Below are 22556 nucleotides of genomic sequence, written 5' to 3' on the forward strand. Positions count from 1 at the left end.
ATAGATAGATAGATAGAAAGACCAAGGGCACATAGAAAGCTTGGTGGCGCGTCTTATTCCTTTCCCTCTTGTCTACTTACCGGGGGGGGTACTGGCTGCGGGCTGTCATCGGAGCGACACGCCCATTGAAGAAAAGACGAGAAATAGACAATACGCTTATCCCAGGATAGAATACAATGTAACTGCAAAGGCAAAACGAACACACACCAGAAAGTCGACACCCAAGAAGGGTGGGGGACGGAGGATGGCAAAACAAGGGGAAGATACACCGTGCAGTGAAGGGAAACAAAAACATACATACCGGCCTGCAAATAGATGGGTAGATACACCTGCATGTTTGATTGAGATGAAAAAGAAAGGGCGGGTGAGGCGAGATGTCTTTTTCCTGCTCTCTTCCCTAAGAAACTAAGAAAACTTGCCGAACATGAAAGGATAGAGAAACAGAGGAAGAACGAGGTCACCGCTGACATGCCTAGGGTTACGAGCTGCTGCACATCGTACGGGTAGAAGCCTATCATGTGTGTCACTCTCTCCCAACAAAAGACGTGAAACACATACGTACGTCTGCTGCCTCGGTTACGTTCTCTCCGGACGCTCTCCTCTTTTAAATAACAAGGAAGGGCATATCCATAAGAAAAACGAATGAAGTCCGAGGACAGGAAAGCCTTGAACAGACACATATAGAGAGAGACGTGCATGGAAGATGGAGGACTATAAAGTCGGCCTGCGTAGAGATTTGAGAAAGTGAGAGATGAGAGAAGACATGGTTGCAGAGCTACAGATTCTCTATTCATCAAAGCAAACAGAGAAAGAGACCTTGTCCACGCGCATGACAAAGGGCTTTCCCCCCGAAAAGACAGAGAGGTGAAAAACAAATGAAGTGATTCTTCTCTGATGGCTGTGAGTCAGAACGCAGATATAGGTAAAACACCTGTATCCACATAGATGTATAGATAGATGGAAGTGGGCATGGAACTCACCTTGATGTAGAAATGAGGATAAGTGAGAATGTTCACCACGGCCTTCTTCATTCTGTATGACTTCTGCAGTAGCGCGGTCCCACACAGCCGACAGCCGACAAGTTACAAAGAAGTGAGTGTACAGCTCTGACGATGGTAAGGAAATGAGGCCTAACATGCTTGGTAAAAAGATATAGAACCACCAGGCCAGACATAGTCTTGAGCTCACCACACAAGGAAAGACAAAAAGGTGTATGGACACACAAACGCCCCCCTTTGTACGGTAAAGGCACACATACGCATAGCTAGCTTTATACCCACACATTCGTATCAACCGTTCAGCCGTCACCCTCTTTCAACACGTATACAGACATACTTGGATACAAATCTCCCTTCCTCTGTACTGCCATACATACACGCGCACCGCCGCCCTACGCAGATCCACGACCCATAAAGTGAACAAGGATGTACTATACTATAGTCGCAGATTATATAAACTATCTCGAAGAGTCGAAGACGTCTTTGAAAAAGAGATCCATATCAGGGTGTATGACAGACATAGGACCTGTGTGATATGAAGACGATCGTCATACATTGATTTACAGCAGAGACAAAAAAGAGAGTTGCTGTATTCTGTCCTTGATGTCGACGCATTGGAAGAAACTTACATCTTCAAGCACATGACATTTGGGTTCGAGGAAGTGTTCGTACAGCTGACGTAGAACTCTCCGTCGATGAAGCTCTCCTCCCCCGGTCTTTGAAGGATACTTAGGAGGACTTGGAGGGGAGATCCGATTCAAAGCCACCACTGCAGCATCCTGTAGAAAAAAACGCGCACGCGGGTTCTACGACAGGGTAGCTTATTTCTCTTCACAAAGAAATGGTGCCTTCAGGTGTAAAGAGTTCACTCAGACAGGCACGCAGAAGAGCGATACTCCTCAAAGAGACAACAGAAAGAAAGAAGTCGCAAACTCTCGAGGAGATGATACATAAAAATTACCAGCTAAGCTAATGTATCAGAAACAGGTACGACTTCCTTCAACCCGTGAAGCTGTTCACGCCGTCGAAGCCATGGCTTATCGCCAGAGGAGAGAGTGTGCGCATGTGGCAGTTCGGTCTCTAGGAACGAAAATGCAAAGATAAGGGGAAATCCCTCTGTCACCTACACCTGCGATTACTGGGAGATATAGATGGGAATCGGCTGGGCTGAAGATGCCAGGTAAAGGTTTACATTCACATGGTGAGCCCCCTCAGAAAGCCTATAGCTTTCTGAGGGGGCTCACCAAAAGGGGGCCTCCAGCGGCTACTACTAGACCTACCTACCAACCGATCCATAGATGCAGATGTATACGTATCTATACTTGTGAACCCAGACAAACGTGGGCACCCATACATACGAGTAGACAGTCACCTAGACAGATAGGTTAAAAATAAATAGACAGACTAGCCATAGATAAAGATAGGTGTGGACGTCCAGAGTGCACGGCTCCGTCGAATACGTATCAACACACGTTTGTGTGTATTTCCTTACTCGATTAGCCAGTGTATCATAATACATAAGAAAATCACAAGGAACTCTTCCAGCATCTCCGGACCTAATGCACTCCCCAAGCATAGAATCCAGTTCTCTTCTAAGAGCTGTCTCATGGGGAGTCTCTCTTCCTTTCTCTCCTTCTCCTAGTCCCCCTGGAAACATCCTTTCACATGTCCCGGGGTAGACGTGCTCAAGATCGTAGAAGCCTTTCGTCTGCATAACTCCTGCCTGAGCGTAGCAATTGCATGCAGGGGAATGAAGAACACCAGAAAGAAACAAACAGACAGGAAGCCAGCGCCAGTTTCTTGTATGTGGTACGTTAGATGAACGAGCGAGCTTGGTCATGATCCAGTACGCCTCGAAAGAAGAACAGTATGAGCGATGAAAGTGAGGTCAAGTCTCCAACACAAGAGCACCCAGTCAAGAACATGTACACACTCTGCTTATCATATGTGTACATATACAAAGATATAAACATACATATTCATGCATATTCATACATATTCATACATACATACTCACATATACACAGACACGTACATCTTCGTACAGATACCTACATATGCATACATACGCACATCAACCTGCGTCCCGATATCGAGTCAGACACACCTAAACATAGATATATAGTACATATACAGCCTGAACGGAAGTATGGCTTGTCATACAAACTCTGATGTGAAAGGAGATAGATGTGACACCAAAAGGACGACAGCAAGTGAAGCGACTACACAACTGAACCTTGACGCAGAAAGGCATTCCTTTACAAATGCGTCTGGAGAAGCTTTTGAGCTAGCCATTCTAGTGATGACAAACTGTGAGAAAGAGAAAAGAGGGTGAGGGGTCTTGAAAGGGCTGGGCTTACCGTCCTCAGACGAAAGTCATCTCGTACTACACGATTCTTAACCCTGAGCTTATGATAGCCACGGAAGACATCACTGCTGTGACTGGATAATGGACGTTCATCTCCTCCTTTCGATGAAGATGACTTTTTCTTCTCTATACCTCCTTTCTTCAGAGACGAAGAAGGGGAGGAAGAACCTCCGACCCCTTGATGCTGCTGGGCTTCTTGTCCATGCTGATGCTGTTGAGGATGTCCGTCCTTTTCGTCACTAAACCGATTACACAGACTGTCACAGCGAGATTCCTCCGAAGGTTCCTTAGAAAGGATACTATCATTACTTAATTTCTCGAGATCACTCCTCCGAGGAGTCTCGACGCATGCCGAAGAGATCGCGGAGGGGGCGTTCTGACTATTGCTATCATCCCCGTCATTATCATCATCTTCTGGAACTACGACATAGGTATCTGCGCTTTCGTGTTTCTTAGAGCGATTGCCGCCTACACTCATACTACTGTTGGAGTCACTCTGATTCGAGGGAACGATGGAACTCCCCTTCCCTTTAGCTGTCTTCTGATTCGACGAAATAGGTTGTTTCTGATTTGCATGCTTTGATGCATGCGAAGGCTGCTGGATTCCTCCTACTTTAGAAGCTTCGTCGCCACGTAATGAAGAAGAGTCGATACCCGTCGAGATGTCTGGGGTTGTATAGGCTTGACATGCATCACCTACTGCTCCTCGTCCCCCTGATGAAAGTCCAGTTCGATCGGGAAGAAGAAACCGAGTCTTTCCACCATCATCCCCTTCTACTTGTCCCTTGAAGAAATCCTTCTGAGTATGGAAATCTCCTTTACCTCTTCCCTTTAAGTCTTCTTCCTCTTCTCCTTCTTTGTCATGCGGCTGCTGCTGTAACGAAGAATGAGCAGCCATGCTAAGAGGATCACTATCCCGTTGAGTTTTCTTCATCGTCATCGTCGTCATTTTTTGAGTGGATATCGGCTTCTGAAAGATACCTGTCGACTTCATAGTCTTGGGTGCCATTCGACTTGAACTCGTAATGCTATCTTCTTCTCCTCTCCCAGCGGTCTCCCCTGTGTGCTGTTGAGAGAAAGAAGAAAAGCTCATGCCCTGATCTGAAGAGAAAGAATGAATCGAATCATATCTCTCTGATGCCACGCTCTGCATCATAGGAGACGAGTGATTCGTAGGCTGAGAAACACCTTCAAGTCCTACTCCTCCGAGAAGGCTACTTCCTCTTCCACTACCTTTGAAATCTGAGGAGTTACTACCTCTCACTCCTCCTAACCCTACAGGTCTTTCCCCCGAGAAAGAAGAAGGAGCTCCGCGAGGAAGAGAAGAAGCCGCTATGCCATCATCATCATCTTCGTTGTTCGTACTTTCTCTCATACTCTGTCCTCCTCCTATAGAATATGCACCTACAGCTGAAGGTCGAGAGAACCTTGTTGGAGACGACGTTGCCACCATATATGACGGAGGACTATTGCCTTGCTGTTGTGAGTAGCCATAAAAGAAAGGAGATGATCCTCTATATTGGCTAGTATTGGTAGTATGACTGTGTGGCCCCGAATGAGGAGTGCGGTGATGTGGACCACCTTCATAGTCGGGGGGGGACATACACGCCGAGGTACTGGATGATGAGACACAAGACAGCGAATTAGATGGCTGCAGAGGACCTGAAGAAGAAGAAGAGAATGACGATGAAGATGAGGCTAAAGAAGAATAAGGAAGAAACAGAGAGGGAGACTGAGACGAAGGAGAAAAGGGAGAAGATGATGACGGAGATACTGACGACCCCTGCATGTCTTGCTGGAGAATCTGTTGACCTGTCTTAGTATCTTTCTGATAACCTCTTTCGCCCATACCTTTGGACAAAAGAGAAGATGAAAGACTTTGATGTGAACATGCTGAGGTAGAACGAAGAAGAGTAGAAGAAGACGGAGGCACGCTGTACCCTGACGGCCATGAAGAACATGTCAAGCTTTCTGAATTAGAACGAAGAGACGACTGATGGATGTCTCGTATCCAAGTGGGTATATGCTCATACCCTCCAAGTGTAGAGCAGGGGGAAGAACTCGGGAGAGAACAAGACCCCGCAAGGTTTGACAGAAACAAGGATGGACGGAGAGAAAGAAGAAGTCTCTCTTCTTCCTCTCTCTCCCGCTTCTCTCTTTCCTCTTCAGGACCTAGTGAAGAAGGATCAGGAAGAAGAAGGTGACTGTACGATGTCTGAAGAGAAGATAAGAGTGAAGAAGTCGTCCCAGCTGAATGGATAGAAGGAAGCGGCTGAGGAGGTGAAAGAAGACTTTGAACTTGTACAGCGAAATCTTTGGGGCTTAGAAGAGGAGGAAAAGAAAAAGACGACGACGATGAAGAAGAAGAAAAAGGGGCAGAAAATGACGAAGACGACAAGACTCTTGTTCTACTTTCATTTTCGCCCTTATGTGTCTCCTTAGCCCTAAAACCCTGTGAGTCTAAGGAGTTGAAGGGATGACTACCTCTATCATGAACAGACTCCCGTGGAAATGAGATCTGCTTAGTATGAATGCCTCCGTGAGGAGAAAAAGACAGAGGTGTTTGAACACGACTTCGTTGTTCTGTGATAATGTTCGTGTCTCCATCTCCCCTACACAAGAGGGCAGCGTGATGGTGAGAAGGACTCGTCTGACGGCGGAGAAAAGAAGCGCATGGGTCTCCATCAACATTAGCGGCATTTCTATCTTGAGAGAGAGTTCTCGTACGATGTAGATGTTTGACAACATCACAGTAAAGCCGTAACTTCTGAGCTACCCGTTTACAAAAGGCATCAGCAGACGAAGATGAAGAAGCAAATAGAGAGAATGGGGAACTGAGGGACAGAGACTGGTTTTTCTTGCTGCCTGATGATTCGACCTCACAGCTCTTCAACCCAGGTTTCTTATTGTCTTTCAGACGAGCACGACTAGGTTTGGGGTTACTGTTCGTACTCCTACACGCTGAAGTATGGCTACAGCTGCTGCTGCTGCTGTTTCGACTACGAAGAGAAGAAGGAGAGAGAGAAGAAGGACGGGCATCTCCAGAGGGCGAGGCATTCGCTGACGGCGACGTTGGCATCGGGGTGGAGAGACGTGATTTAGACGAAGAAGAAAAAGAAGTGGGACTTCTGTTCGTCCTTTTGCTAGGAGAATTTGTGCATGCATCTCGACTACTACTACTACTATGTCCACCATCACTTTGAGAATCGGACCACTCATAAAGATGGAGTGGTGATGAAGAAGATAAAAACAACGAAAAAGGAAACCCTAGATGATAGGAAGACGGAAAAGTAGGACAGGATGACGAGAAAGAAGAAGGAGATATCGACTCCCAAGGTTCTCCAGCATCAGAATGAATCTCTAACAACTTTGAGACATGCTCGTCACATTCATCATTTTCTTCGCCTCTCTCTTCATCTAAGTCCTCTGTTCCTTTGTCACGTTGCTGACCCTTCACTTCGTGAGATGACGATGAACAAAAGCCCGGGAGCCCTTCCTTCTCCTTCCCCTCCATTTCCTTTCCTTCTTGTGTATCCTTCTTCGCGAGAATACCAGTTTTGGTCGTAGTATACAGGAAAGAAGAAAGAGACTTCTTGTTCTCTGTCTCCCTCCCTCCTGTGTCTTCACTCCTCTGTTTTCTCTCTTCTGACTTGAAGTCTGAAAAGAGTGGTGTTTCTAACCCGCCAGCAATAACTTCTCCTTCTTTCCTTTCTTCATCTCCACCTTCTCTTAGGAATGGCTTCTCTTCTTCCTTGTTAGCGTCTACTTCTTTCACTTTGTTCTCTTTCTTACACCCACCCCCCCCGAAATCTTCATCGATCCTCTCCGGTTCTTCCATCTTGTCCTCTCCGGTTTGACAAAGCTCTTCTTTTCTTCTCAAGATCTTCTTTTCCTCTTTCTCTCCCTCCTTTTCCAACATTCCGCCCCCCTGCTGACCCTCTCTTCTTCCTTCCTTTTCTCCTTCTTCCTGACATGACCCAGTCCGCTGCTCTTCAACACTCTCTCCACTTTCGCGATTCTCCGAAGTCGCCATCATGATTACATCCTTTCTTTCATTCTTCTTCTCTGTCTCTTGCTCCTGTCCAGACTCTTTCTCATCATGCGTTGTTTCTTCACTCCTCCCTTTCCTTAAGGTACTCAGAGAACTGCCAGGACCATTCTCCGAAGCACAATATCCAGCACCGCCACCCCCACTGTCCCCTCCGGCTTTCTTCTTTCGTGATGAGAACAATGTCTTCTCATTCTTACCATGGCTACCCCATCTTGTACGAAAGTCATGACAAGCTGCTTCGTCTCCTTCTTCTCCTTCTCCCTCACGAAGCTCTGACTCCCTTTGTCCAGGGGAGAAGATCTTCTTTTCCTTAGAACCAAGAGAAATGTCACACCCCTCACAAGCACGCCTACGACAGCCCGAGCATATGGTAAGACGGCCTCTGATCTTTCCGAATGACTCGAAGACACCACAATACTTCGCAGCTAAGCGCATAGCCCTCTCTCGACCATGTATGAAACAGGAGAATCTCTTGACCTTCCACAGAAGAACGGCATCTGCTTTAGAGGACGAAGTTGGCGATGCTGACGACCCATCATCTTCATCAACAGAGAGGTCTTCTGCGCCGCCTTGCCTTCCCTGTTTCTCGTTTGAATCGGCTCTTTTCGACTCGCGATTCTCTTCACTCTCCTTTGGGTCCTCACAGTCCGCACTTGCCTCCCTTGCTGATAGCCTTCCTTGCTCTCCAGGAACGTCACCATCACCCACTCTCCTACCACAGGAAACACCTCCATCAGATGAGAAGTGCATCAGTCTCTCCCCTCTACCAGGAAAGACACACGAGGAAGAGACAAGTTCCTCGCCAGAAGACTTTCCCATCTGTCCCTCTTCCTCTTCAGTCTTACAAGAAGCCAACTGAACCAGGAACTCACCACTACCTTCTCTTCTCTGCTCCCCTTGGCCTTCCTCTCCCTTCCCTCCCCCCCGGATCATCATCGTCCCTGCTTCTCCTTGTTCTCCCTTACAGCTTCCTTTCTCTTCGTCGCGGTTGCCGTCCTTTAGTCCCCCTCGACTGGGGAGTATGGTATTTTTCCCATCACTCGCTTCCATGCGCCCCCCAGTAGCTGAGGAGGCCTGCAGAGGATCTTGCTTGACCTGTGACGTTTCAAGAGTTGCCGGATAAGGGGACGACGTACAGGATTGAAGACGGATAGAGTTCACAGCTCCCTGGATACCACCTGGAGAAGGAGACGAAGCAGGTAGACTGGTAGGTGTTCTTATATGGTTCATCAAAGAGGCAGAAGTAGCCGTACCTCGGTGTCTATCGGATGGTAGATCGAGACCTCTACAAGGTGCTCTCTTATAAATTGTCGCATCAGAATGCAGTGCTTCATCTTCTCCGTCTTCTCCCGTGACCCTTGTCTTCTTGTCCTTCTCTCCCTCCCAACCTCCCTCATTCCTTTCTTCTTTTGCCCCATCTCGCATCCTCGCCTTCCCTTTGCCTTTCCTTTCAATAGAAGACGAAGAAGTATAGCCCACTGCTTCTTGCTGTTCTTTATGGGAAACGACCTTGCAGGCCCAGAGATCACAGGTACCTCTGAAACCATTGTATATCCCTCCTGCAATCTTCCATGTCCCCCCTCCACCTCGCCTCATAGAGGCAAGATGAGAAGCAGACGAAAGCAGACTCCCGCTACTACACTTCTTTGTATGGAGAGATGGTTGTTGTTCTCCACCTCTTTCTTCCTTCATTTGCAAAGAACAACACAGAAGAGAGGAGGAAACCGACTGCTGACGCGCACCTTCTTCTTTTTCGCCCTTGGTACGACAACTCTCTTCAGTGTGGCTGTTCTCTGCCTTCAGCGTTTCTCCTAGTGGACTACTTTCGATTTTATTCTGATGTCTACGGCTTGGAAGATCAGCAGCATCTACTTCTTCCAAATCCTTGTTATTCTTCTCCTTCTCCTCCCCCATCTCCACCTCCTTCCTGTTCTCCTTCTCCTCCCTCCTACTCGTCTCCGTCTCTGTATGGTCTCGTGAGTTGCTCGGTTCTTGTCCGGTCTCTTCGTCTGTGACCGCCCTGTAACTATCACCACCCTCGTTAGTGAAGTTGGGGAGACAAATACTTTTGCCAGTCTTACCTATAACACTCGTCCTTCCCTTCGTCGTCTTCTTGTCTAGAGAGGTTGAGCTAAGAAAGCAAGGGAGTCCTAGAGTCTGAGCACCAGCAGTGGAACCATCTGTAGGGGGATAGCTCATATCTGAACACCACGGGATGAAAGAAAGATCGCTAAGACGCCCATTCGGAGACGAAGGAGGAGGGGAAGGACATCTCAACACACCCTTCTGTCTTCTCCTCTGTCCTCCCCCTCGTCTTATACTCGTACAATCATATTGTCTTCCTCGCCTTCTTGTCTCATCATGCATATGGTATACGTCATCTGTTTCTCTACTTGCTGAGTTAATCTCCCTTCGACTGCCGAGCTCGTTCTTCGGTTGATACTCTTTCTTGAGATCTTCGCTTAGCTTTCCTGCAGAAGGCCCAGTATCAGGCGATGAAGCGTAGAAGGAAGGAGGAAACGAAGAAAACGCGGACCTGCAAGGATTTTCATTTCGATCAAGCGCTCGAGAAACGGAATGAAAAGGAGAGATGCAAGATTGTTCTGGTAAGAGAACTGAAGAACAAGACGCAGTCGTTTCCATGAATCCCGGTAATAACGTTATGTTCGTGTTAAAGACTAAGTCTTCCAGTGTACATACAGCATGGTCAGTAGGAGGAGTAGCAGTACTGACGGTGCGTTCCACTTCTTCCTCTTGTCCCTCTTTTTCAGACGTCCCAGCCTGCTTCAAACGCGTCCTCTTTTCTTGCTTTTCTGTTTCTTCTCTTCTCTTCTCTCGACGGTCAGAGTCTTCGCCATCGTCATATTCTCCACCTTCACCTGTATGTACGTTCTCTCCTTTTTCTTCTGCCCTCCCCCGTCCAGCTCCGTCGTTTGAAGGGTGAGCTGTACATACACCAGAACTGAGCGAGGTCTCATCACCCCCAGGGGTAGTACTACTCGCAGTAGTGTGGCTTGTCCCTTTCTCCAAAGAAGAAGAGATACAGCCATTACGAGACGACAAGTAATCCATAAGTTTGTCTTCAACCGGTGAATTTTCATCCTCCGTGTCATCATTCGCAAACCTTGCCTTTCCCTTGCCTTCTTTGACATTCTTACAGTTTGGAAGGCGTGATGGGTCTTGCTCATGCAGGGCGACTGGTTCTCCGGGAGATACCTGAGAATTCTTCTCACGGTTCTGATCCTGTCCTGTTGACTGGTCTTCATCTAAATCGTTAGCTACACCTCGCTTTGTATGATTGGATAACAGAAGACCCTCCGTTTCGAGCGCAGCTGAGATGTTAAACAAAATCGCCTCTTTCACTTTCTTCTGTACATCTCTATGGTGTTGTAACTCTTCGTCCAGCCGGATATCATTCTTCTTGACTATAACCTTCCTATCACCCAGTCGTCCATCATCACTCTGGAGAATAGAAGAGTCAGCCACTGTCATTCTCGACGACGAAGAGGCGGGAGGCTTCCCTCCCTCTGATCGAATTGAAAGTTTCTTCTCTCTTTCCTCTTCACGAGGAACTTTCCATTTCTCACTCTCTAAGAGACGATCTGGAGGACACAAGCCAGGTTGTTTTTCTCCTTCTAAAGCAAGAAGGGGGTCGGATCCTGCTGCAGAAGGGGAAGGTATAGAGGAAGACAGGTATCCAGGAGCAGAAGAATCGTCACCACTGTAATCAACCTTTTCTTCTTCATCTGCATATATGTACGTCTCAACCTCCATACAACTTCCCTCCCTCTCTTGTTTTTCCTCCGACAAAGCTTGGTTTTCCCAGTGACTATCGCAGCTTAGCAACCCGGTTAACCGATCTAGTTCATCACGACTAGCTAAGACAGCAGAGGCAAGACACGATGGTGTATAGTAGAAGTAAGAGGCATCTTGTCCCACTTGATCATCTTCTTCGTCCTCGTCTTCCTGCGCTACGTTGTCATCAGCATCATTGTATTTCTCCACTCCCTCTTCTTTCGTCCCTTTCTTCCAGTCTTGAGTTTGGCTCCTGTTCTCCCCCCCCCGAAGCATCTTATCCTCCCCTCTCCCGCACTGACTCTTCCCATACCTCCTTTCACCGTCATATACCAATCCATCAGCATCATCATCATCAGGCGTAGTTTCACGATGAGAGGTCCGGCAATTATCTTCACTACCTTCTTCTTTAGTGGCGTCTCTGTCTCCGAAGGTGCCCTGACTTCTCCTCACAGCAATGGCGGTGTTGAAAACACGTGAAAACATAGTCCCTTCACGCAAAGGAATAGCTACTTTTTCTGAGAAAATTGCTGCAGTCGTGTCGTCCCCAGCAGACTCCTTGTTCTTCTTCTCCCACAGTTCAGTATGATCCAGTTGGCTGTAGAGCCATTCTTTTATATCTGCCGGACATGAAGTCACAGACGTCGGAACCACATTTCTCCTTTTTGCTTTAAGAGAAAAGGAATTGACATCTCTGCTGTCGCGGGGACTAGCTGACGCAGGAATACCTGACACCCCCGAGGCGAATACAGGTATCTCTCCATTACTGTCCGGACCAAAGGAAGAGGAAAAGGACAAAAAAGTCGACCCAGTTTTTGTCGTATTGTTATGAAAAGGAGGAAAATAGTGATGATGGCCTTTCATCAAAAAGGATGGTAACAGCGATGAAGACGACTTCTCTGCTACTACCTCCTGATCATCATCGTTGCTATTTTCCCTCCCTCTCCCCCTCTCTTGGACTACTAATGTTCCCCCCCCCTCTGCTCTCCTCCTTCTCTCAACATTCTTTTTTGTTAGAAAGCTTCCTCCTGCCTCCTCCTCCTCCTCTCCTTGCCTTGACAACCTTACAGACTGCTGCGAAGATGACATCTTCTTCCTAAGTGTGTTCATGAACTCGAAGAGACCTTTAACGGTAATGTAACCTAGGCATATACATGTGCGTAAACACCCAGCCCCCCCAGGAAGAATACAGTGGAAAGACTCGTCTTGACCATCTTCGTCATCATGAACCTGCACAGAGAAGGTGAACGTCTTTGCTTGCGTACTGTCTGCAGGCAGCACGACCCAAAAGGTCTGCTACTACGGCAAACACTTACAACAAAGAAGAGATCACTTGGAGAGGAAGGCGCACGTCTTGAGGAAGAACTCGGAGGGAAGCGACTTCACGACTCGATATGTGGACAGAAAAAGAGAGAGAGAGAAAGAAAGAAGACGAGGGACCAGTGAATCTACTCAAAGCGGAACAGAGCCAAGATGAGACGCCCCTCAATACTGGGATGTCAGGACGCAGATAGGTGTGTACATCATAGACGGAAAAGGATGATGAAGAAGAGGTACACCTCTTCGATTGATATAGAAAGAGTGGATGAACACACAAATTTATGTCTTACGATGTAGCTGGATGACATCTTTCAAAACCGATATAAATTCATAGTGAGATAGATGAAAAGATAGAGAACTGTTCAGCACGGAGCAGCCTCGAAGGAAGGACAGGATGATGACGATGTGCCAAGATGGCTCTAACCACACCTTGACAAGAGAAACAAAACAATACATGTATCTCGCTCTTACGACGAGGAGGAAGAGAAGAAGAAAAGAAATCTGCGAAGAACGCATGATAACTTCACAGCTCAGTTCGCGCTGCTTCCCAGCCATTCAAACGGTGATGCAGATCACTCCATAGTTTTGACTTTGAAAACTCATCCTTATTGGACTAAAGAAATCCTACGGGGATGTCGCACGGCTCTTTCTTCTTCATCTGCTTCTGCCCTTCCTTCGCTACTTCAACTCTGGCTCTTGCTCTCAACCACAAAGTTTCTCTACTTCTTCTTCTCGTTCTTTTCTTACTCCAAACAGATGAGCTGCATCGAGACAAGACGACGGCTATGATAAGAGCTACCGCTGCACGGAGACTTCATTCCAAGGCCAAGGACAGCAAAAAGGGAGGTGAAAAGACGATATCCTCCGCCATCTCCTACTGAAGGCCTCCGTACAAGGGACGACGAAATCAGTAAAGGAGAAAAACAGGAAGAGGGCTGAATCTCTCGGAGAGAGTTGTGAATACTTCTGAGACGCCCAGGACGTTCAACGTTGCTGAGTGAAGGTTCTCAGAAGTCTGGATCTTATCATCATTTGAGAGCACTTCACCGTGAGAGCGAGTACCTGACCGGCCAGGAAAAAAAACATTCACGTGTACGTAGGGTCTGTTCAAACGGAGAGAAAGACAAAGGGGCACTCCTTCTCCAGCTCCCCCCACCTCTTGTTGAAATGTCCTCATGGGAGGAAAAAGCCGAAGAAGAAGACGTCCACCTCGACGAGAAAATCAATCAAAGAGATTCACCCTCTCTCCTCTTTCCTCTGAGGGAGAAGGTGACTTCACAGGGCTGGGACTGGAATTTCTACGTCTTCTGTAAGAGCGACGAAGAGGAAACAAATTGACTGCTTTAGCCCCTTTCAGCTGCCGTTCTTCATTCGGGGATCTACCTCCAAAGGTTTACACTTACTGAAAGAACGGCTTTGTCTCGGCCTGTCCTACCTTCTAGGGAAAAAGGAGCGAGTGTACAGACACCTGCCAAGGCGGAAGCCAGCAACTGTGAAATCACTTCCGGAGAGAACAGTTTACATTCCTCTTCTGGGTTATGAGAAGAGGCGGGACGTAAAAGATGTAGACGGAGAGAAACAGAGGGAGGAGACGGCACGTCTGTCTGAAAGCTCTCTACTTCTTCGTCACAAGGAAGTTACTCTTTCTTTCTGTCGCCTCGCTCCCATCGCACCCACCTTTCTTATCCTACTGCGCTACATCTGATTGCACTTCTGAAAGAAAGACTGACGTCTCTGTCGACACCGGTCTGTTCATCTCTTTTGTTATCTATATGTCGGTATGAAGGGTACAACCTGAGGAAATGGAGATGAGAAGGAGAAAAGAAATTAAAAAGCCCACTGGCCGGGATGTTTCCTCGTGCTGCTCACCAGGCTGATTTCGAGACGAGCGTAGGAGAATGGGCGGCTTACACAAAAAATCGGCAGGAAAGCCACCCGGAGGGTGCGCCAGCCTACCAACAGAAGAGTGGAAAACTTTCTTCTTCGTAAGCAGAAGAAGGAGAGAGGAGACAAAAGCGTTCTTCGGTTAAACACGACGAGCCCTCTACGCAATTTTGAATACAGCTTCACTCTGTTAAAAAAAAAAAAACAAAAAGGGACAGCTACACCTTTGTGTAACAAAAAGGGGCAGCACAAAGGCCAAGAGACGGGGGGCACAGAAGAGAGACGGAAGGATTCTGAAGTGTCTGTACGGAGAAATGAATGCGCTGTCGAGGATCGCGGAAAGGCCTGCATGGAGAAGGGAAAGAGGGCTAGAAGACTCTTCTTTCTCTTGACCCATGATGCTTATCCACCCGCCCATCGGTCAGGCAGAACCAGCCACCTAAGCCTAACCGGAAGGGGTTCTTCTGAGGAAAGAAGGAAAAAGTCAAGAAGGGACGTGAAGAACAGCCATCACGTATCATTCAGGAAGGAAGAGAAGAACGCAGAAAGGAAATGCTTGGGAAGGAGGCAGACGGGAAGAGAAAACTAGAAAACAAACACAGCCTCGTAGAGACGATCCAAGAGGAAAGCGGAAGAACCTGACGGGTAGCAAGACCGAAGAAACCCGTCCAAGAAAAAGAGTCACGCAGATGAAGAGCATGCAAGAGGAAAAGAAGTCGAATCTCGCCTCGACGGGCCGCCCGGGGAAAAGCAAACTCTTAAGGTAGAATCGGAAGCAGCTGCGAAAAGCCGGACAAAAAGTGAAGTGTGTGAACAGGTCCAATGCTTTTCCAGACAAGCTGTCCTTACAAGACTATTCCTGGATGATATATGCTCGTGATAATAAAGACCGTAAGGAGAATAGACGTTCGCCCGTACCGCATATGCGTTTGTGTTGCAGTGAGCGTGTTCGTACGAATCCATCGAGCAGGATTCATCAGTTCAGGATTCTACAGCAAAAAAGAAGGGGCTCCACGTCAAGTGTGATTCAAAAACTCTTCCTGGGCGTAGACGGTTACTGGAGAGCAAGAGGGACGCATACTGTGTTTGTAGGTTTACAACCTTGAAGTTTTTCTTGGGAAGTACCGCTTAGCTGTGCCGCTGTGTAGACAGATATACACATACTAATACGCGAAATATTCAGGTATCCAGTTTACCATGAATACCCTTCGGGCAAGACGCAGCATCTCAATGTGCTGGAAGCTGTACAGCAACTGGCGGCGCTGTAGGTCAGCGCTCGCCAGTGCCTCGAACTGCAACAGTGGCCCGTTCCTTTTGCTTCAGCGGTTTCTACGGAAACAGTATTTACCCAAGGGGAGGATACTGTTTCCGTCGAAACCGATCGTTCTCCCCCCCCCGACTCTTCCATGCGCGCAACCTACCTGTCGCTCCCGCAGATGCTCTTTCTGCGAAACAACCAGCGCCACTCTCCGACTGCCTCCCTGGCCGAACACCTCCCCAACACCTTAACGCCTATCCCGGCACCGGGCGCCCCAGAACCGCTACACGAGAGAGATGTCTCGCCGTCCACGGTCAGTAATCGTAGCTGCTTACAACAGGGTTAGTGTAGAAGGTGACCGACTTACGCAAGTGAACACGGTCCCTATTGTCCGGCATCATCCAGACCACGGTCTAACTTCACGGATGTTCTCGTCGTGCAGGTATGCTAGTGCCTCCTCTCCTGTTGCAATTCTCATTCATCGACTCGCGGTCGAGGGGAATATAGGAGAGCAGCCGTCTGTGGCACTAGCCTTCACAGCAGCACCCGAGGCTGCCTGCGTTTCGTGGCACCATTGACCTTCGCAAGCCTTAAGGACAACAAACACGCTTGCAAAAGCTTTGCCGAGCTCTTCTGTTGCGGCAGTCCGCCGTGCCGTCACCATCCGACCGCGCAGTCCCCCGGGCAGTCTGCTCTAAAGCCTCTATAGAGTCTGAGCAACTAGTGCGCTTGCAAGCATCCAATAGCCTGCCAAACCCCGCAAACCAACACCACGTGGCACCTCGGCGCCACAGCCAGTTGCGGAAAAGCGCTCCCCCGCAGCGGCTGCGCCTGCTTCGCAGGTTTCTACTCGGGCGCGGTATGCTATCGCACGAAACAGTGGTCCGTGCGACGTTGCATTCTGCAACATGCGGTATGGACCAGCTCTGCAGCAGGACTGCTCGGGTCCGCTTAACAGTAGTCCTTCTGGGTTTTCACGTCCACGAAAATTGCGCTCCGAGCAATGCAGGGATTTCATTCCTGCCGTAGAGCGCGAGGTGGCAGTGTACCACGCCGAGACCGTTCCCTTCTACGGCCCCGAAGCGAAGTTGCCGTCCTGCGATCGCAGAGGACTGAACCGGTGGTCGCTGCGTCAGAGGCCTTCAGTCTAACGAGGAGCCTTTAAACGACCCTGTTCTCTGTTTCTCACTTTCATGCTGCTGCCTGTAGACTGCGCGCGTTCTCTAAGCCTTCTTCGGGCTGCCGATTGCCCCGGCTGCTTCGCATATCTGCTGGTTCGCGTTGTTTCAGGCTAGGAGGGCCATGGCGGCACCAACACGCACACGCTGCACAATTGCTTAACAGTGCAAAGCGTTGGCATGAAGTGCGCGTCCCTTCGTGAATAGTCCTCAGTGCTCTTAGCCTTGCGCGGAAGGCGTACGTCCCTCGTACCACCAAGCTGGGTGTCCGCGGCCTTGACGCGGCCCTGTGTTCAGCAGTGTTCTGACAAGCCGCCGTGGCTGCGTGTGAAGGCACTATTTAGTTTCGAACGTTCCGAGATTGTGGCGCGGTGACGCTCGATGAGCTAGAGGGACTGTGATCACTAGTACCATGAAGAGTTCGACTATACAGAGTAAATGGGCGGTTTCTCAGGGGTCGCTGGGTATTCTAAAAGGGTTCTTAGACCGGCAGAAGTTGCTCTGTTTGAGTTACTGCAGCAGAAGAGCGACAGGACCGCCTAAACATGTGACGGCTGCGGAACAGTTGAAGACCAGCTCTGCAGATGAGACAGGGTAGACATTTGCAACCGTCAAAGGGAGATTCTGATGAAGACTGACACATCGAAGTATGATGCGGCCGCTGTGTTAGTGCAGTAGGGTCATCTGGTTACATTTTTAAGTGCCATAGCTCGGGGCTCACAGAACAATATGTGCCTGCATATGAAGATTGCTGGCGACTCCGCATGGCTTCATAGAGCTCCATCCCGCCTGGGATACCACGATCTCTTCTTTCCTAGGGTGAAGCAGCAGCAGGCACTATATGGTCGCGGAGGAAAACGGGGACGCATCCGTAAGGGTGGGCGAAGGCCAACACCAGAATACCAGACATGGACAAGCCGCCTCCCCTTTGTTTGCCTTTTAGCTTTCCCAGCCAGAAATGATTCCAAGACTGCTGACAGATGCCTAACATGCTGAAACGACAGTCACCTGTCCCTCAACCCGTGAACTCGTTTCAAAGAACGAACAAGCGAGGACTGCTGCAGGGCTTGGGAGAGGGCGGGGGGGAGCGAGGATGGAGTTCGGTAGACCAAGGGAGAGGTTACTGAAAGGTCCCACAGACTTGAAGAGAGACGTGCGCCTTCATGGTAGCACTGATAACAGTGTCGCTCTCGAGAAGACAAGAAACAGACAAACTATCGCCAGTGGACGCAATCATTCTCCGTTGTTTCAGAAGCCAATGAGGGAGAGTAGCATGTCTCAGGAAAAAGTTGTTTGCGTTGCATAGTTGAAATATCGCTGAACCCTTCGCATTCTCCTCTTCCCGTGGTTGCCAGTGTACTACCCGTCAATGGTATTAGCGAGAGATGTATACTGATAGCACACAGACTCCGATGAAAGGACCGGATGCAAAGAGACTGACAGATGAATACCAACTGGACAGCTCTCAGAAGTTTGGTCGGTACAGAACGCGAAGTCACGTTTCTCCGTGTCTCCTCTGCTGTTGCGCTTCTCTCTCCCACTCTCTCTGCTGCGCTGATCATCACCCGCATTGCCACCCTAGGAGTCCTGCTTTCCCTCTTCTCTCTCCTCCCTTGCTGGACCGGGTCACCAAAACTACTCCTTCACAGAAGGGGCACCTCTAGGGTACCTTCTCTTCATTCCTCGCGCTCCAACCCGTCGTCGGTCGGCATCCTCTCCTCCTCTAGTTTCCACTCCTTAGCGCGCTCTGGAAAGCGTGCTTTGAAATCGCTGAAGGCCTCCTTCTCTTCCTACTCTCCAAACTTCAGAAGAAGTCCCTTCCCCCTTTAGCATTTCGCCCCCCGACTCCCTCCTGTGTTCTTTTTCTTCTTAGGTACCCTCGCGTCTACGGGCCCTCCCTTTCTTGCTGACTCTTAGCATGGACGAACCATTTTTGTCTTTTGCTTCGCCACCAGGTTCTCGATCTCTCTCTCGTTGCTCATCTATCCGCCAACCTGATTGCTTTCTCTCTTGCTCTGTCCATGGCCTTGCACGACCAGATCACAACTTCAACGCTATTACTACCATTAAAGTCGAAACCGCAACCCACACAGGAAAAAGAAGACCTACGTCCGTTAGCTCGGCCGTCCCACTCAAAAGACGAATTGCCGTTCTCGCACTGGTATAGAATAGCACCAGCATGTGCAGCGCTGTGATGCCAACAAGGCCTGCTGACGGGCTTACCGCAAACCGAAGTACAAGAAAGGCAGCGGCTGCAGAAAACAAGAGAGCGGCGGGATTGACTGAGGCAATCTCATCACGGGTGAGCGTCGCGGCGGCATTCTGCAGAAAATGCAACGGGTTCCCTGTTATATATTCACCTGTATCCATCAGCACCACGGCCAGTACCGTGAATCCCGCCAAAAGAAATACGATTGCCAGGACATCCGACGTTGCTGCTTGATTCCACCAAGGCGAAGAAGACCGCGAAGCGGGGGATTTTCGTTCTTCTTCCGACTGTGAATCCTCCTCCTTTGCTCTGTCGTCCTCCCTTCCTCCTCCAGTCACCACTGTAGGAGGAGCAGAAAGCGTCTTCTTCACGTACACGGCAGTTGCCGCAGCTGACACGACGGCGCCCAGACTTATCAAGAGTGCCATTTTGAGAAGCGAGAGTTTGCTGCGGCTAACGCTCTTAGTGTGCCTGAAATCCCTTGTCCGACCTCCAGTCATTTTCCCCCTTGTGCCAGGTATGGGTCGGCCTTGAGAGTCCCCTTGGCGGTGAGGTCCTCTGACTCTAAGCTCTTGGCACGGGGAATCATCGAGGTCATCAAAAGTGTACGTTTCTTCGTGATGGCGTCTTCTCCGAGCTCCACCGCCTCGGGGAATGGCCTGAAGCAAAAGACGTCGACCCCGCTCTCCCCGCCGTTCACTTTTTGTAGCGCTGTGGGAGTCCCGACCGGGGAGGCCAGAAACATGGTGTGCGCCCAGAGTAAAGCGTTTGCCGGCGTGCATGTGATCAGTTTCTGTGCTCCTCATCGAGCTATCATTGCTGCTGTCCTGGTCCTGCTGTCTCCGTAACAGCGTTCTATCCTGGTTCTCTAAACTGTTGTCACCCTCACCGGTCATGTCACTGGCGTCGAGGAGGACGCTTGTACCAGTTGTAGTGGCCGTGCGGCGAGTAGTTGAGGCTACTGCCGCCAACACGGACAGCGACCACACATCGGCAGGGGACTCAGGAGCCCAGGGGTTAAGAAGAATGGGAGAAACGGCGAGCACGACAAAAGGAAATACTGCACTCTTCTGCCAAGCGGACAATCGAGAAAACGGACGCATCATGCCCGACACAGAGTACAAGTCTGCAGCTGTACAGTATGACCGTGGCCCTTATTCTCTCGTGCTCAAACGAGGTAACACTCCACCTCCTTTTCGCTGGAACAACTGATGAGTCGTCAGCGAAAAAACTGACGATGCGGCGTTTTCCAAGCGGCGGCCACCAAGTGAGGATTACAAATACCTAAGAGGAGGAGGGGAGGAGGGACGCCAGGAGTCCTGATAGATTACACTGCGGTGTCCACCCGCCGAATCAACTGTGGCTTCTAGAACATTGTGCCACAGAAACTTTTTTCACCGGCGAAGCGAAGACAACCAAATTTCGTTTGAAACAAGCTCTCAGCGCTCCGATTACAGCCGCAAGTGCCAGGGAAGGCTCCTGCACGCGGGGCAGGTAAGCCCACAGCAGGCGTCGGAAAACCTGGCGGGAGCCGGGAAAATGAAGTAACCAAAGGACATGAAAGGAAATCAGACAGTCACTTACTCTAGGGTAGCTTCTTCTACTCCACCCGGGTCGTCGAGTCCGGCCGTCGCCAGGTCGGCGGCGGGTGAGGATCGGGACGAAGGACGGACGAGTGGGGCCTGCTGTGGCTCCCTGGGTGAGGATTTACTGCGCTGACAAGCAAGCTGATACATCGTTCACTTTCAAGATCGGAGATTCTTTAGTTGGATAGACCGTTCAGGTCGCATGTCAGTTAAAGAAATAGTTACCCAGTCACACGGTTCAATCCCTTGTAGCCGCCAACATCACATTACTGGCGGTCTTGTGTTGTAACGGCGTCGGGGTGAACAGGCAGGTGCACCAGTACGCCCGTCCAATGCAGTCTCACCTTCCTTCTCCGTCGCTTGTTTTTAGCCAGTGACTTCATAAGGAAGTACTGGGGCCAATAAACTGATCCGTAATGCCATCACATGTTAGCACCTCCCCACTCCGCCGCTTGCCGGAAAGAATGAGAACGAAGGGCCGCCGCAGCAGCGGCGGTAGTGATACAAAGTAAGCAAGGAGGCCTGGTGGTACCAGCGGCGCGCCACGTGGATAGGCACCTCCCCTGGTCAGCGGATCCAGAAGTTCCGGAGAACCTCTTCTGCGTTCTCGATGCTGCGCTTGGTCAGCTCGTGCATTAGCCACTCGAGAAGCCTCCTCTCGCTCGAGGGTCTCCCGGCGCTCCCTCGCACTGTACAGCTGATATCGGGACATGCGCTTCCTCTGATCTGCTGTTCTCCTACGCGCCAGCAGGCGACCCGGACCGCTCGGACTCGCGCAGCGAGTGTTAGTTGGGGTTTGGATCGCGCCTTTGAGTGCCACTGGCCTGCGCGCTTTATACTACGAACGCCGCGTCGGAGACGCGGTATCAGTGTCCAGAAACACTGCTACCAACTTGATTGACCTACCAGAGATCGCTGATGCCACATGCGAATCTGTGAGCTCAGGCTGTCTCATCGTGTCGCACTTCAGACCGCTCTTGGAGGGACCACGGGTACGCCGACCTAGCGCCCGGGTTTCTGCGTCACACGATGGCTCCATCGCTCGTGCGCGTTTGATTTTTCTCTGTCCTCGTATCTGTGTTCTCTCCTTCCTGCCCTCAATAGCGTGGACTACCATTCTTATTGTGCAGCACGAGCACAATCTAAATGATGGTGGAGGAAAATGATGCGCATCGGAGGATAACCCGGAGGCAAGGACAAGACCTGAGCAGACCGCCTCGCTTGTGCTAGGCTCCAGGTTCCCAGTCACGTATGATCACAACAAAAACTGCTCACAAATGTCTGACACGCTGAGACGGCGTGCGCCTGTTTCCCGGAAGGCGCACTCTACTCAGATACTCAGAAGGCACGAACTGTAATGAATGCGTGATGACTATGTGTGGGCCGCGCTTACCTGACAGTAAGCTGTGTGCTTCAGTGTCACGGATCTCAGCGCCCGCCCTACTTCCCTGGGTTTGACCCCAGATCCTGGAAGAGGGTCTGAGGAGTTTCCGGCACAGAATTGCACCCGAGAGGGGGGCGGACCAGCCGCCGGTCTAGCCAGTTAGACTGGTAGAGGGGGTTGTCAGCACTCTGTAGCTGTTGCAGATCTATAGAGCATCACGGAAACGAACGAAGTCTCTCGAGTTACGGGGCGCTAGGTCACGATTCGGATCTCTGACTCCGGCTGAGCCTCAACCAACGTCTCCTCTTGGTGGGTTTTCCTCACTCAGGCTGAAAAAGGACCCATCAGTGCAAACCCGTGCCACACAAACATCGGCTTAACGGCTCCAATCGAGAAAGGTACTTCAAGCTCTCAGTTCTCGGTTTATTTTCACACACTCAACTATTCATCCATTCACGCACACACTGGTCCTGCGACCGACACCTTTCCAACACAAGAGAAAAGGGAAAAAAAATCAAGGAAAAG

General features: G+C 49.8%; 2 protein-coding genes across 2 annotated transcripts in view; both read right to left on the reverse strand.

Moving 5' to 3' along the window:
* The window catches only part of CSUI_010124 (ap2 domain transcription factor ap2x-8), a gene marked incomplete at its 3' end in the record, with an annotated part of 15850 nt that extends 832 nt beyond the window's left edge, over nucleotides 1-15018 (reverse strand). Inside the window, exons 1-5 of the mRNA XM_068070229.1 lie at nucleotides 3359-15018; nucleotides 2491-2721; nucleotides 1628-1777; nucleotides 981-1043; nucleotides 77-182 (exon numbers count right to left, since the gene is read on the reverse strand). Coding sequence (XP_067917794.1) covers nucleotides 77-182; nucleotides 981-1043; nucleotides 1628-1777; nucleotides 2491-2721; nucleotides 3359-12322 — 9514 coding nt within the window. The remainder of the gene's footprint in view (nucleotides 1-76; nucleotides 183-980; nucleotides 1044-1627; nucleotides 1778-2490; nucleotides 2722-3358) is intronic.
* Nucleotides 15019-17292: 2274 nt separating this feature from the next.
* CSUI_010125 (uncharacterized protein) lies at nucleotides 17293-21210 on the reverse strand. Its single transcript, XM_068070230.1, has one exon. The coding sequence runs from the start codon at nucleotides 20165-20167 to the stop codon at nucleotides 18893-18895; it is 1275 nt and encodes a 424-aa protein (XP_067917795.1). The 5' UTR covers nucleotides 20168-21210; the 3' UTR covers nucleotides 17293-18892.
* Between the last annotated feature and the right edge of the window lie 1346 nt (nucleotides 21211-22556).

The sequence above is a fragment of the Cystoisospora suis genome (assembly GCF_002600585.1).
Source record: "Cystoisospora suis strain Wien I chromosome Unknown contig_6708, whole genome shotgun sequence".
In the NCBI taxonomy this organism is placed as follows: domain Eukaryota; phylum Apicomplexa; class Conoidasida; order Eucoccidiorida; family Sarcocystidae; genus Cystoisospora; species Cystoisospora suis.